This window comes from Macaca fascicularis, chromosome 4 (assembly GCF_037993035.2).
Source record: "Macaca fascicularis isolate 582-1 chromosome 4, T2T-MFA8v1.1".
In the NCBI taxonomy this organism is placed as follows: Eukaryota; Metazoa; Chordata; class Mammalia; order Primates; family Cercopithecidae; genus Macaca; species Macaca fascicularis.
In genome coordinates, this window is record NC_088378.1 from 123,925,005 (window position 1) to 123,940,324 (window position 15,320).

At 39.6% G+C, this 15,320-nt stretch overlaps 1 protein-coding gene across 1 annotated transcript in view; it reads right to left on the reverse strand.

The window, feature by feature from the left end:
* The window catches only part of LOC102133539 (putative adhesion G protein-coupled receptor F2P), a 39,435-nt gene that overhangs the window by 17,270 nt on the left and 6,845 nt on the right, over nt 1-15,320 (reverse strand). Inside the window, exons 2-5 of the mRNA XM_005552784.5 lie at nt 7,482-7,582; nt 2,993-3,035; nt 1,662-1,813; nt 490-723 (exon numbers count right to left, since the gene is read on the reverse strand). Coding sequence (XP_005552841.3) covers nt 490-723; nt 1,662-1,813; nt 2,993-3,035; nt 7,482-7,553 — 501 coding nt within the window. The 5' untranslated portion in view covers nt 7,554-7,582. The remainder of the gene's footprint in view (nt 1-489; nt 724-1,661; nt 1,814-2,992; nt 3,036-7,481; nt 7,583-15,320) is intronic.

A 15,320-nucleotide genomic window follows, 5' to 3' on the forward strand; every position in this document is an offset into this window, starting at 1 on the left:
CTTTGCTTTGAAGATCAAAACTAAGCAAAATGGACCCAGTTCTATTTCATGTTTCTGCAATGGATAGGTATGGCTGTGTGTGGTTTTTTTTTTTTTTTTTTTTTTTTGGTTTTTTTTTTTCATTCAATTATTTTCCATGTTAGCAACCTATCCTAACTCATAAATGAAAATAAGAAAAGTCTTTCTCTCTCCAAAACAGAATGTTTCTTAAATGTATTCAGTAGCCAAAAGATACATTGGTAAATCATACTCCAAAATTCACTACAGTACCAAGTAAGTGCTCTCTATAAATATTTGTTGATTAAATATGTTTACTTTTTCCATTCATTTATTCATCCTTTCTTTACTGAACACTTGCTTTGCTAGACATTAGAAATACTGATGTGAAAGAATGGTTCCTAGTCCCTAAGAAGCTCACATAATACTCGAACTAACCTGCATTCCTTTCCCACTGAGATAATGTTCTTCCAAGTATTCAGGGACACTCACCCGCATCTTTTCCTCATCAACACCTGTCCATAATGCTGTTGATATGTTGTGTAAGAGCTGCACAATTATGGCAATGTTTCCTGGTATCCGGGGTGACTGCTGAATGCCTCTAATTACACAAGACAAATCTGTGGGACACTTTTGTAGCAACATATCTGATATGGTCTCAGACTTTCCAGTATATACACTTATTTTTATATTGTCTTCAAATGGCTGAACCAAATGTGAATCCTCCTACGATATGGCAAAAAGAAAGAAATTTTTATAATTTTTATTTTTATGTTAAACGTAAAAGTACCTTTACTAAAACTTAGGACAGCCTAACATAATGTTTTTCTGTTTTACACTTTCAGGGTCACATCTGCTGTCAAATAACTTGACCAACACCGAGTTGCATGAACCAGCAAATAAAAGTCCCTACTTCCCATCTACCTATTCTTTAATCCCCCTCTCCCCAAATAACAACTGTTATCTTCAGCATATCACTTCAGATAACCTGTATATATAGAAATTTCTAGTACCATTTAAGCTTATTTGTAATATTTATGAAGGGCAAATCATGAGTGATGAGTCTATCTTAAAAATAGAAATTTGAAACTCGATTTGGATGAATCAACTGGAACACCAAGACTGAAAATAGCAATAGAAAGTATCTCCCATAGATTCAGACTCTGGTTCCCATACTCTAAGGCAGGGGTGGCAAACTATGGACCCAGACCGGCTGCCTGGCTTTTGCAAATAAGGTTTTACTGGAATGCAACCTGCCCGTTAATTTAAACACTATCCACAGCTGATTTCATGCTACGATGGTAGAGTCGAGTAGGCACGACAGAGACCATGTGACCCACAAAGCCTGAAATATTTCTGTCTGTCACTTTACAGAAGTTTACTAACCCTTGCTTTAGAGGACCCCCTTCTGGCCCTCCTGCAGCCTGCCCCTTCACATGGCCAGGAGTCCATGAGCACAAACTTTCACATACTCCAAGTTTAGAAGGCTATTTTTGCATAGAAAATGAGACTAGTGGATGCTTATCTATTCACCCATCCCTACACGCTGCCCTGCCACATGCTCGTCCTCTCTCTTACTGAGGGCAATATCCACTGCCAAGGGGAGCCTCCACTGGGCTCATACAGTGCACATCAGAATCCATATTGCAAAGAAAAGATATTACCTCAAAGATGTTGACGGCATTAAGAGTCCGACAGGTGTCAGTGATCTTGTGCCATGTCTTTTTCCTGCATGAAAACCCCATATTTCCCTGAGTGTCTGGAGGGCAAGGTTGAGTACACTGGGAGTTGTCTGTACAGACACCATCGCATACACCTCGGAAAATGAAAGGAGACCGTATCAGATGGGAAGGTCTGGGCTCTGGGCCCTTTGGGCCAGTCACCAAGGTGTCACTGCCAGTGACAGCACATAAATACTGAAGACATCAGTGTCTTCTCTTCCTAAAGTGGAGGAAGACTGAAATGGATCAGTGGTCATCATCTATTTTAGCAACAAAATGTTATTGTTTCCAACAAAATCTTATCCTGAACTGCAGTGTATAAAATAGATAAAAGTGGAACATGGCCAGGTACAGTGGCTCACACCTGTAATCCCAGCACTCTGGGAGGCCAAAGTGGGCAGATCACGAGGTCAGGAGTTTGAGACCAGCCTGGCCACACGGTGAAACTCCATCTCTACTAAAAATACAAAATATTAGCTGGGCATAGTGGCGTGTGCCTGTAATCCCAGCTACTCGGGAGGCTAAGGCAGGAGAACTGCTTAAATCCAGGACGCAGAGGTTGCAATGAGCTAAGATCGTGCCACTGCACTCCAGCCTGGGAGACAGAGTGAGACTGTCTAAAAAAACAACAACCGAAAAAATCTGGAACTGTCCCAGGTGAAGTGAGAGGGACAAACCCACAGTGCAGTCCACTAGGTCACTCTCACACCCTCACAGGAACCCCTGAATACTTCCTCAGACCCCTGAAGCTCCCCAGATCAGCTCTAGTTGGAATCCACTGCTTCCAATGTTTGCTAAGAAGTCTCTCAGCTCAGGAACTCTATAATATGTTATATCATCAATGACTTCTCACAGATCTATTCTAGCCACTGGACCAGTTTGAATGGGCTCAATCCAAAGGATCTATGGCAAAGAATTCTCAGACAAGGGTGGAGCAGAGGGTACTGGGAGGAGAGAGGAACAGGGTGGGGTGAAATGTACAATTTACTACCTGGTACTATGCTCACTGCCTGGGTGGGATCATTCGTACACCACACCCCAGTGACACGCAACTCGCCAGTGTAACAAACCTGCACGTGTACCCCCTAACGTAAACGTCAAAAAGAAAAAAAAGGCAAAGGTACAATTTAATATGAAGGAAATAATCAGAGTCCAAATGCAAGTCATCAAGGATTCCATCTGCCATGCCACAGGACAGAGGGCTGAGAATGGCCCTCTATTACAATAGATGGACAGCAAAACTTCCATGTGATAAGTAGCTGCTGCCAACATACCGTATGGCCTGGCAGGCACCTTCTCCTTGCTTTTGCTGGCAGCCTAGAAAGGGAAAATCAAAATTTGCATCAAAATCAATTGTTGGTATGCCAGCCCAACAGCTCACGTTAGTCACAAACAACCACAGTTAAATTAACTATGATACCAGCATGGCCCACCCAAAGCTGAGTCCATGAATTACGGCTCCTCCATGACCCCATTTTCCCTTCAGCCTGGACCACTTTCTCTCCCACTGCTACCCAGTAGGAGCACTCCTCTCTCTCCAGTAAGAAGAGTCTATGTTCTATCCAGGAAACATGTTATGAGCAGAAGTGGATTGAGCAAGAAATTGACAAAGGTTAAGCCTCAGAGAGCCTTGCTCATATGGGACCTTTTGAAGCCCTGGGAAAGGATCTAGCAATGAGCAGATCATCTCATGTGTTCATGTGATCATATGTTTTATTAAATTATCAAAAGCAAAATGTTTTAACCACCTACCATCTGTTAAGACCATCATTTTGTGCCATTTCAGTTCTGCCTCCTTCATACTCTCTCTCATTTTGGGTATCACTAGAGAAGCCATATCTATTCATGGATTCTGGACAAGTTAAGCTGGGATACGTTTAGTTTGAATTTAGTAGGATATAGTTATGTAGTTTCCAGTCACTTCTGCATTACAATGAGAACATCAACACTTAAGTGATATCAATGCCAAGAACATTTACAATTATTCACAGAACAAGAAAATTCTAAGTTCCCTGATACCTTGCAGCTCACATATGAAATAAATTGGATAGAATTTTCCCAAATTTGATAACAGTCTAACATGCTTACATGCCATTACTAATAATAAATTAGAAACTGAAAGATACTTTTCTAAACTAGGAATAATGAGAAACAAATTTGATCAATAATGCTGGAGGAAAGACTGAATAATATTTCTATTCTCTCTATAGAAAAAACAATAAGATCATGCAAGTATGCGGTCAAAAATGTAGGAACTAAAAGGTGGGCATTTCATTAATAAAAAATATTGTCTTATTACTGAATAATGCTAAATAATACTATCCAGCATTTCTAAATTTGAAATTTGTTGTGATTCCTGTTCTCATTCTAAATAAATTTTCACTTTTCCCTTAGTTTTGTATGTGTAATATTGCATTCTTTTTCCTTAGGAGAACTCCCCCAAAACTTAGCTCCTGCACACCATGAGCATCTCCATCAGTCCTAATTAGAACCCCCTCTTTGTCCCATCCATTGAGACCATATCTGACCCTTCACTAAGAAAGTGTCACATAGTGGTCAAGGGATATACTCTGGGAGTAGACAACCTGGGTTCAAATCTCAACACCAACATCTGAGACCTTGGGAAACGTTATCCGTCTGAGCCTCAGTTTCCTCTTCCATAAAGTAGAGTAGGAACTATAGTACTATAATTGTATGATACTTGCCCTAGAGCATGTTTATGAGGAGTAAATGTGCTCATCTATGAAAAGCACTAGGAATGGGCTCTAAGAATACTATAAGTCTATTTAAGGATTTACTACTGTCATTACTCTGCACATAAACTTACGAATGTCAAACGTCAATTACATACAAAGCTCACGTTTCCCCCTTCCAAGAGATCTTTCCTGATCCAGTTCTGTACATGATACATCTTTTCCTCTGGCTCCTACAGGGATCATCATCCATACAGCCATACACACATTCAATGCTTGGCATATTCTCACCTGACCTGCCATTTTGCTATCTAATCTTTTTTATAGAAGCATATTAACTCCTCAATTAAATCGCAAGTTCCTTAAGAACATGTACTGTGTATTGTGCTTCAGTATATTCCTCCAAGTAGCTAGTTCAGTGTCTTGTGCATATGTGTGTATGCATATATACATTTTAGTATGCATATATATACACTGACATATATGTACATGTGTGTATGTGAGTGTGAGGAGAAAGAGAAAGACTCAGTTTTCTTGCTTCTGCACCAGAATAGTGTTTCCTAGTGGCTGAGAAGAGCCTTGACCCAATTACTGCAACTTGGGCTCCAATTTCTAATCCATTGAGGAAGAAATTGGAAATTCGATGACACAGCTCTGTGACTAACTCTTGCGGTTCATGCCAACTCATGGGGTTCTTCTTCACAACCTTACTTCTCTCTATGTTATCAACAAACAAAGCTGAATATTCCCTGTTTTCTCTACTGAATAAGAACTTGTGGGGTATCTGAATTGAGCTTTTGGGATCTCTCCGAAGTCAAGAAAGTATCACTGAGGATTCATATCTGTGAAATCACTGACAGAAGATGACTTTTCATTTTCTAGTCCAGAGAATCAAGCCTTATTTTATAAGTGGAAGAATTAAAATTCTTGCACCAAACAAGAATGCTAAAATAACATCTTCAGAATTTTGGAAGACTTTATAGATCATCCAATCCAGCCCTTTTATTTTACAGTTAAGGAAAATGAGGCTTGATATTGCAGTGATTTGTACAAGTCCATGCAGGAAATGCCCCTTACAGCTAGGATGAGAACTTAGATCTCCTGATCCTACAATATTGTTTTTTCTAAACAGCCAGCCTATGTCCAATGGCAACAGGCAGAGGGGATGAGTGGAAGGAAATACAGGCATCTCAAGATACTCAACACCATCTTGATAGGACCACAGTGTTTAATGCACTGTGATAAATGCAGTTATAGGTCAACAACTCTGGATGATATTTGGTCCATTAAATAAACTCTAGTGAAGTCACATTATATTTATCATGTATATGGGCAGAAAACCATGATATTCTGTTTACTTGTAGTTCTGAAAACTCTGCCTTCTTAAGGGAAGGATATGATTAATTTCTTCCCATCTAATTTGCAAAGCACATCACATACTCCTCTGGTTATTTCATTTCTAGTGTAGCATCCAGTATAGATTACTTTAGCTTGGGATACCAACCGTCCCCAACATAATACTGTGAAAAAAAGAGGCTTGCAAACTGGCAACCTGCTGAACCTGCTGAGCTGCCTGGGTGCATAGGCAGGTCAGGAGCCAGCAGTATCAGCAGCTCAGCAGCTCAGCACCCAGTAGCTTGTCTAATGAGAAGAGAAGGATAGAATGTTCCCAGTAAGGTAAATCCCAATGATCAAGAGAAACAAAGCCAACCTCCCATGCTCTACCTACTGTCCACATTCTGTCTTGTAGAAAACTGTGAATGCAGAAATGGAATGAAAGGAGGAATTAGTAACAAACTGGAGGGTTGACAGCCTTCAGGAAATGGTCTTTCCAAGAGTCTCTAACTTCTCCCAGAAACCAGGTACCTGTTTAGTATTAGTGGGGAAGGGGAGTCATGCAGAAGATTCCCATGCAAAGACAAACTAACTTGAGGGTAAAATAAATATCATTTGAAAAACTCTTGGAAGGAACTTCCAAAGTCATTTTTTCCTAAAAAGGCTCTTGTTGAGAAGACATACATTAAAATGGAAAGATCAAGAAGCCGAGAATCTGAAAACAGGGGTTCTGGCCTTGGCCCTGTAACTGAGTAAGTATGTACTTCAAGCAAATCACATCTCACACCATGGGTCTCCATCCCCCCAACTGCAAAATAAGGGCGTGGAGTTTCACCAGTTGATCTCAGAGCTCCCTTCCAGAACTTGTGGTCAAATAATAGTACTCTCTTCAGAAGATGCTCAAATGTTTTCATGTATCCTCTTTCAAGTGCTCCTCCACAGCTTATTTTAAATGAGTAACTAACAGGGAAATTAAAATTACTTATGGTGTCAGGAAAAATATTTAAGAAAGAGCCATAGGGCCCCCTGTCCTACAAAATTTAAAATAGTCCATTGCCAGAAATTCTGTCCCAGTGAGACCTCGCTTAACCACTGCCTGAATTGCTCCTTCCAGCTCCTTCTAGCTCCTTCTAGCTCCTCATTGCTCCTTCTAACCCATTCATGGTTATGGTTTCTTATGAGAGTTTCTTCAGGTTTCTTATGGGAGATGTTTCTTATGGGAGTTTCTTCAGGTTTCTATCAGGTTTCTTATGGGAGATGCTATTGCCATTTTGGATGGGACAATGCGTCATTATGCCAGGCCATTCCTAGGCCCTATCTCTTTAGAGGCCCTACCTCTAAATGCCACGAATACCTCCTGGTCATTGTGGCAACCCTTACGACCCCCACATTTTCAAGTGCCCCCAGGAAATGGTACCACCCTGGTTATGAACAACTGAAACATTCACTATCAGAAGATATAGAACAAAGTATTTATTACTCTTAAATCACTTGAGCCTCATTGCATCTCAGGAACTCATGGGAAAAGGCTGAGAGACAAACAATGTGTAGCTATTGGCTAAAGTGGGTTTTGGTTAGCTGTAGTTGTAATTAACTTCTGGCTGGGCCAGTCACTCTATCACCATCTTTGCCCTATACTTCAGCTCTCTGGTAACTGAGAGCTGGTAGCTGATGGATTTTTTTGTCCATTTGCTTTCCCCACCAGCTCATCCTCCACTCCTTCCCCTTTTCTTACCTGGTACAACGTCCTACATGACTCTGTGGGCAAAAGAAACACCAAGCAGTACAGCAAAAGTGTATGAGTCATTGTCTTCCACACAGCTGACTTTCTTGTTTCTACAAGAATAAATAAAAAGGCAAAATGTCTCCAATTTGAAGCTTTCATAGGCTCCATGCCACTGCAGACCCAATCAGTTCACCTATGAGACTGGGCAGTCTTCCTCTTCCATGCTGCCTACTCAGACCTTTCTGCTCCAGAGGCAGTGTCCTGTGACCTCCCATTAACTTCGTTCTCTAGGAGGCTGCAGTGAGAGCACAGGCAGCATTGGGAGACAGAGGCAATTGCTGAGATATCCCCCACCCTCTACTGTTAGCTTGCACGTCACTCCTAACATGAGAACCCCTCCAAAGGAAGCTACTGCCTGCCAGATTTCACCTTGCCCACATGGATATAATACATAACAGCCTGTATTCAGGGAGCAGGAATGATGCTTCAGTCTCTGGGTTACGCAGGGCTGAGAAGTCTGTGAATGGCTACAGTAGAAGATGAGCTGGGGTTCCTATGGGCAAACTCAGCCTAGAAATATCTTTTGAAGGGGCTTGGCCTATTATTCCTCACTCCCACCTAACTCTGGAGCCGTATGTTCATAGGTAACTGGTGATTTCTTCAAAACCGATCTTCAGCATGGTCTGTTATTGTTATTTCTACCAGGACTGATATCAAAACTAAACTGATTCCTCGACACCTAAAACAGTGCTTGACACATGGTTGGCACAGAGTATATTCAGTAAAGAAAGAGGAAGGTAGGGAGGAGGGATGGAGGGGAGGTGGGTGGGAAGTGCTCATAATTTGCATCAGAGTCTGTGCTCTACAGAGGACTTACCTAAGCTAAGAAATTTAGTATTATACTTTAATAATGTTAATATATTTTATCTTGAGTTGAGATCATCCTTGAAAGTGATTTGCTGTTTCTTCATTTTTAGTTAAAAGGATTCAGAAGACTTGAATGTAATCCACAAAGGCCAGAAGCAATCACAATGGTTTATATTTGCTATTTGACCATTTTTAGCCAAGAAGAACTCTAGCCCAATCATGCATAATTCCATAGGAAACAATGTCATTATTTGAAAGACTAGGCAAAATTCATTTTCCAATCATGTTTCCTCCATCGAAATACTTGTCTAGCTAAAATTCCACTGAAATTCAGTGATTATTTAAAATATTTTGTATTGCCTATCTCAGCCTAGTATTAATACAGCTGTCCAAACATTTGTAGTTCTTACTCAAAGAGGCTACTTTGTTACTCATCACTTTAAATGTATTTTGTAGCAATACAGACGGACACACAATTTCAAGTAAAATTGCCAGCCATAGTTTCATCCTTTATTCCTACCTAAGTTATTCAAACACATGAAAATTATGGTATAAAAATCATCAAACTGACCTATCAGAATCATCACCAATGCAATTACTGCTTTGGGCAAAATATTCAAAATTGGAAAAAATTGAAGCCATTGATGAATTTAATGACATAATGCTCATGAAACTTAAGGATGACTCCATGTTTTTCTGAATCAAGTTGATTTTATCTTTCAAAACTCTCCTCATACAGAATGTTCTTTTTCTTAATTAAAACTAATTCTAAAAAATGATTTAGGGGATGACACAAGACAACAAACTTTCATAATGTTAGCACTACTCAGCACGGAAGCTCAAGTAGATATTTTTTTAAAAAAGGTGTATGATCAGCTGAGTTCTGCAAATCAGGATGAAACTCATTCTATTTGCTTCAAATTTTAATGTAATATGTTGAAAATCTGTTTATTAAATTGCCATTTTGCTTTGCATTTTAAATATAGTTGTTATAATTTTTATCAAAAATGCTTTTGATTATTACTAAAATTATACTTCCATTGTGTCCAAATGAGGGCTTTGTGATCTCTGTGGAAGTGACCTTCATTATACTTTGCAATATGGCCTTTTTTGATAGTTATGCTGCTGCACAGAGCCCAGAAGTTTTTAACATTTTCTTTACTTCCCAAGTCTACCTTGTAATAAAATAACTGAGGACCACAACTCTGACATGCTGTCTTTTTCCATGTTTCAGCAACAGTGTGATTTTAATTTTTAGCGTGTTTTTCAGCTTTATCTAATTTCTTTTAACTGGAAGAAACATTTCTTAAAGTTGACCTTTTAAAAAACTTAGCCGATAAAACTGATTGCCCTTTAAATTAAGTAGCGTGTTTTAATCTGGGCTTGAATGAAATTATTTTTCTTTCAGAGTTGTTGACATTAAACCATAGTCATTAGCTTTTTTTCTAGTTCTATGAAGCAGAAAGTGTAGTGGTAAAACAGTAGTGTGACTCTAATCTTTTGACCACCCACCTCCTATCCGCCAGAGCCTCTGTCCTCATTTTCTTGTGAAAAGCCACAGGCATCTAGTGGTTCTGACCTCCCTCCCCCGGGTGAGCAGGGGTAACTCTAGTATAACTCCTGCCTCTCAAACAAATGTTTGAAATGTTGGTTACCCACGTCCTAAGCTAAAAAATTCATTATAGACATTTATTTCAGAAAAGGCTTACCCGTCAAGAACATACAACCTAAAAATAAGTCACTTCATGTGATTCATATTAAAAAAAAAAAACCCAATTTCATTAGTATTGCAATTTCCTATGGTGAAATGTGCCAAATACAAAAGTATTAGATATTTTTTAAAATAAAAATTAAGAAACTGTTTTCCCTCTCCCTGATTTAGAAAAAAGAAAAAAATGTGGGGTGAGGGGAGGGGAACAAAAAAGGAACAGCAAAGTATACTAGTAAGATGGCTAGATCTACAAAGAAATAACCTTTCTAACCCTCCAACCCATTCTCTGCTGTCTGCTTTCCAAACCTGAAGAAGCCACTTAAGACGTTAATCTATACGTTTGTTCAACAAACAAAAAATGAGCCCCTTATGTCTGAGCGATGTCCTAGCAGTTAGAACAAGGATGGCTTCTTTCCCACAGTCCCTCACAACTCTGGGAATTCACAGTATGACAGATCTGATGCACACCCGGGGGCTCTGGGAACTCGGACTGGGGCTTTCTCCCTAGAGACTGTAAGACTCTAAGAATCAAAGCCGATCGAATCAACATGACAGGAAGCATTCCAAAATTCCAGATTCCACAGATCGAGTCTCATCTTTGTGAGCAACTTAATTTCAGAATATCTCTTCTTGTTTCTATATAGAATTTCTTCTTCTAAAAGCCATACAGTTGACTGACTACAGGCCCAACTTCCTAATGTAAGACAAAACAGGCAAAAGGAAAACATGTGAACTGCAGGCTGGGACATGTTCAGTGTTTGGCTCCTTTAGAAAAAAAAAAAAAATGCTTGACTGAAACACACACACACACACACAGAGCAATGGAGACAAGCAATTTTACAAGACAATTTTGAAAATAAATTTTTAAAACCGCACCTCTGACTTAAGAAAAAAAACGTATTGAACTAGAAGTCACAAATCACAGTAATCAAAAAGGTAAACAAAACTCCAGACAGAACTTTATCAGCCAACCAGAAGGATTTCAATCACCAGCTTGGTCAGCTGATAGTCTGCGGCTGCTACTTGCATAATTAGACTTTGTAATGGATTACTGAGACGTCAAGTGAGATTTCACAAAGTGTTGTAGAAGTTCCCAGACAGACTGTGGGTATACACTTCAGATGATCTCAGGGGTGGAAGATTTCACAGCGTCTGTCATTAACCACCCCACTGCTTTCCCTTTAGTTAATGACCAGTCCATTCCTCCTGCCTGAATACAGATATTATGGAAGGGAAAAAAAGAATAAAGCAAACAGTTATTGTCTGTTTACTCTTTAGGATTTGAACTCAGGTCTGTACCTTTTTTTTTAAGTATGTCATGTGGCTTTTCTAAAATAAGAAAGGGCTGATCTTTGGTTTGTTTGTTTGGGGGTTTTTTTGTTTGTTTTGTGTTTTTTTTTTGTTTGTTTTGTTTTGTTTTTTTGAGACTGAGTTTTGCTCTGTCACCCAGGCTGGAGTGCAGTGGAGCAATCTTGGTGAAAGAGCTGATCTTTGAATGGAGTTTAATTTTTTCAGAGCATTTCCACACGCTGGCATGCCTAGGAGATATTGAGATATTGTAAGTTCAGTTCCAGACCACCGTAATAATATAAGATTGCAATAAAGCAAGTCGAAATAATTTTTCAGTTCCCTAGTGCATGTAAAAGTTGCGAGTACACTACACTGTTGTCTATTAAATGTGCAATAATAGCATTATGTCTGAAAAATGTACATACCTTTATTAAAAATATTTTATTGCTAAAAATTGTTAACAATTATCTGAGACTTCAGCAAGTCCCAATCTTTCTCCTGGTGGAAAGTCTTGCCTTAATGTTGATGGCTGCTAACTGATCAGAGTGGTGGTTGCTCAAGACTGGGGTGGCTAAAGCAATTTCTTAAAATACGACTGCAATGAAATTTGCCACATTGATTGACTCTTCTTTTCATGAAAGATTTCTCTGTAGCATGTTATGTTGTTTGATAGCAGTAGAACTTCTTTTAAAATTGGAGTCAGTCCTCTCAAATCCACCTGCTGCCTTATCAACTAATAATGTAATATTCTAAATCCTTCGTTGTCGTTTCAACAATGTTTATGGGATCTTCACCAGGAGTAGAGTCCACCTCAAGAAACTGCTTCCTTGCCTAATCCATAACAAGCAACTTCTCATTCATTAAAGTGTTTTCATGAGATCGCAGCAATTCAGTTACATCTTCAGGCTTCATTTCTAATTCTAGTTTTCTTGTTATTTTCACCACATTTACCGTTACTCCCTCCACTGAAGTCTTAAACACTCATGAGGGTCAGAATCGACTTGTTTCAAACTCCAATTAATGTTGATATTTCCACTTCCTCCCATGTTCTTAATGGCATCTAAAATGACAAATCCACCAGGTGCGGTGGCTCATGCCTGTAATCCCAGCACTTTGGGAGGCCAAGCGGGCAGATCACCAGAGGTCAGGAGTTCGAGACCAGGCTGGCCAACATGGTGAAACCCTGTCTTTGTTGGAAAAAAAAAAAATTAGCCGGGTGTGGTTGTGGGTGTAATCCCAGTTACTTGGGAGGCTGAAGCAGGAAAATCACTTGAGCCTGGGAGGCGGGTTGCACCATTGGACCCAGCCTGGGTGACAAGAGCAAACTCCATCTCAAAAATAAAACAAAATACAATATAATGACAAATCCTTTCCAGAAGGTTTTCAATTTACTTTGCCTAAATCTATCAGAGGAGTCACTATCTGTGGCAGCTATAGCCTTACAAAATGTACTTCTTGAATAATAAGGCTTTAAAGTCAAAATGACTCCTTAATCCCTGGGCTACAGAATGCATGTTATGTTAGCAGGCATGAAAGTAACATTAATCTCGCTGTACATTTTCATCAGAGCTCTATAAGTGACCAGATGCATTGCTCATTGCTATGAGCTGTAATATTTTGAAAGGAATCTTTTCGTCTGAGCAGATCTCAACAGTGGGCTTAAATATTCAGTAAACCATGCTATAAACAGATGTGCTATCATCCAGGTTTTGTGATTCCATATAATTATAGAGCACAGGCACTGCAGATTTAGCATAATTCTTAAGGGCCATAGGATTTTCAGAATGCTAAATGAGCATTGGCTTCTATGCAAAGTCATCAACTGTATTAGCCCCCAGCAAGAGAGTCAGCCTGTCCTTTGAAGTTTTGAAACCAGTCACTGAATTCTCTCTGGCTATGAAAGTCCAAGATGTCATCTTCTTCCAATAGAAGGCTCTTTTGTCTCCATTGAAAATTAATTGTTTAGTGCAGCCACCTTCATCATCCCAGAACTTTGGAAGGTGGGGGTGGGTGGATCACTTTGAGCTCAGGAGTTTGAGATCAGCCTGGACAACATCGAGATCAGCCTGGACAACATGGCAAAACCCTGTCTCTGTGAAAAATACAAAAAATAGCCAGGCATGATGGTTCATGCATGCAATCCCAGCTATTCAGAAGGCTGAGGTTGGAGGATCAATTGAGCTCAGTAAGTGGAAGTTTCAGTGAGCCAAGATTGTGCCATTACACTCCAGCCTGGGAGACAGAGTGACACCCTGTGTGAAAAAACATAATAAACAAATAAATATTAAAAAAAATAAAAAACTTTAAATCATGTTCATTGGTTCCTCTGAGGATTGGCCAGTTTCTCTAAAGCTTCTGCATTGGACACTTTCCCCTTTATGCATGCAGGTTTCAACTGAAGCCAGGTAATAGATGATGACTCACATCTGAAATGTAAACAGTAAATAGGGATGAGCATGTGCAGATGGCAGCTGTGTCAGGCACTTGGTGAAGGTATGCCTGAGGCTCATCCACCTTGTGACTCACCAAAAAGCCAAAGAGAGAATTTCAGCTGACTGTCAGAGGCTGCCAGGATAAAGAAACTAGGAAAATAAACAAAACTGGGTAAGAAACTTTAAATAACCAGGTAAAGCCAAACTTTTACGGCACTTGCAGCACTTCTAGAACTGTGTCATATAGAAATAACTGGAAGCACAGAAAAAATCAAAAGGTACAAGGTTGCTCATGGCAGTTGTATACAGAGTAAAAAAAAAAAGACTATGGAAAGTATAGATGTCAAACAATAATAAAGTAGATAATAAACTATATAAAGGAATATTATGGAAACATTAGAAACCTTTATGAAGTGCTCTGACATTATCAGTATGAGATAGTAGTAGTATATAGATTATTTTATCATATTAATAAGAAAAGCAGTCTTTATCAGATGCTTATCCATAGAGAAACACTGGTGGGATTTCTCACCTACCTGGTAATGAATTAAAGAACATTTTCAGCATCTAACAAAATATTGAAATTACTTTAGTTGTAAAAAAATGAGAAAAGGGACAATCCAAAACTATTAAAGAAAAGAAATCAAAAATTCTGAAATGGAGTAGAGTGCAGCAGCAGAGCACAGATCCTCAAGTTTATTCTCCTTTTCTGTTCCCTTTAACCAAACTATAGAGTAGACAAAATCTTTAGAAATGTCACTAATACCTAGAAATCTAGAAAGAGGCAAAATACAGTAATTATTTTGTTTTTCCTCATCTAGCTGAGAACTTTAGAATTGGATGTTAGGGGCACATTGTGAAATGGGGAGAGGGAACAGTGAAACTGCCTCTTTCTGAATGAAGAGGCAGACTTTTGGGTCTTCTGAATGAAGACTTTTGGGCTATACCCAGAGTCAAAGAAACAAGTCAGAACCTTAAGACATCTGCCACTGGCATATACAACCCATGAAAATGGAGTAAGTCCTGATACCATGCAATTAACAAAACCGCAGTATCAGAGAGCTAAGCCTAGGTGGGTGGGTTGCCCTCCATTTGTCCCCTATCACCCAATGGAGTTATTCTCTGTTCTTCCACATCCTACTCTCTGCCCCAGGAAGCTGGCCTCTGCAGACTGTCTTGACTCTGGCTTCCAAGTGGCTTATTCCAATGGGAGTCATTGGCAGGAGATGAGAGGGTGGGAGGATAGAGAGATGAGGAGATGTATTCATTTTCTCTCCCTGCACAGTCACATTCCTGGCAGTGGCTGCTTTTGTCTGACTGCAGTTCCTGTTAGGCATTCTCTCTTATGCCTCAGTTGGCACCTGGCTCTAGGAATTCCCTCCTCTGGCCTCCCGCCTCCCCAGGCCTACGAATCATAATGGCTTTCCACTCCCGAGGCTCCCTGTTGCTTGTCTTGTTGAGTCTTTTAGCCCTTCCTGTACCTCTGTGAAAAAAAAAAAAAAAAGAATTCTCTTCATTAAATTCTCTTCTTTTCAGCTAAATCTTCTT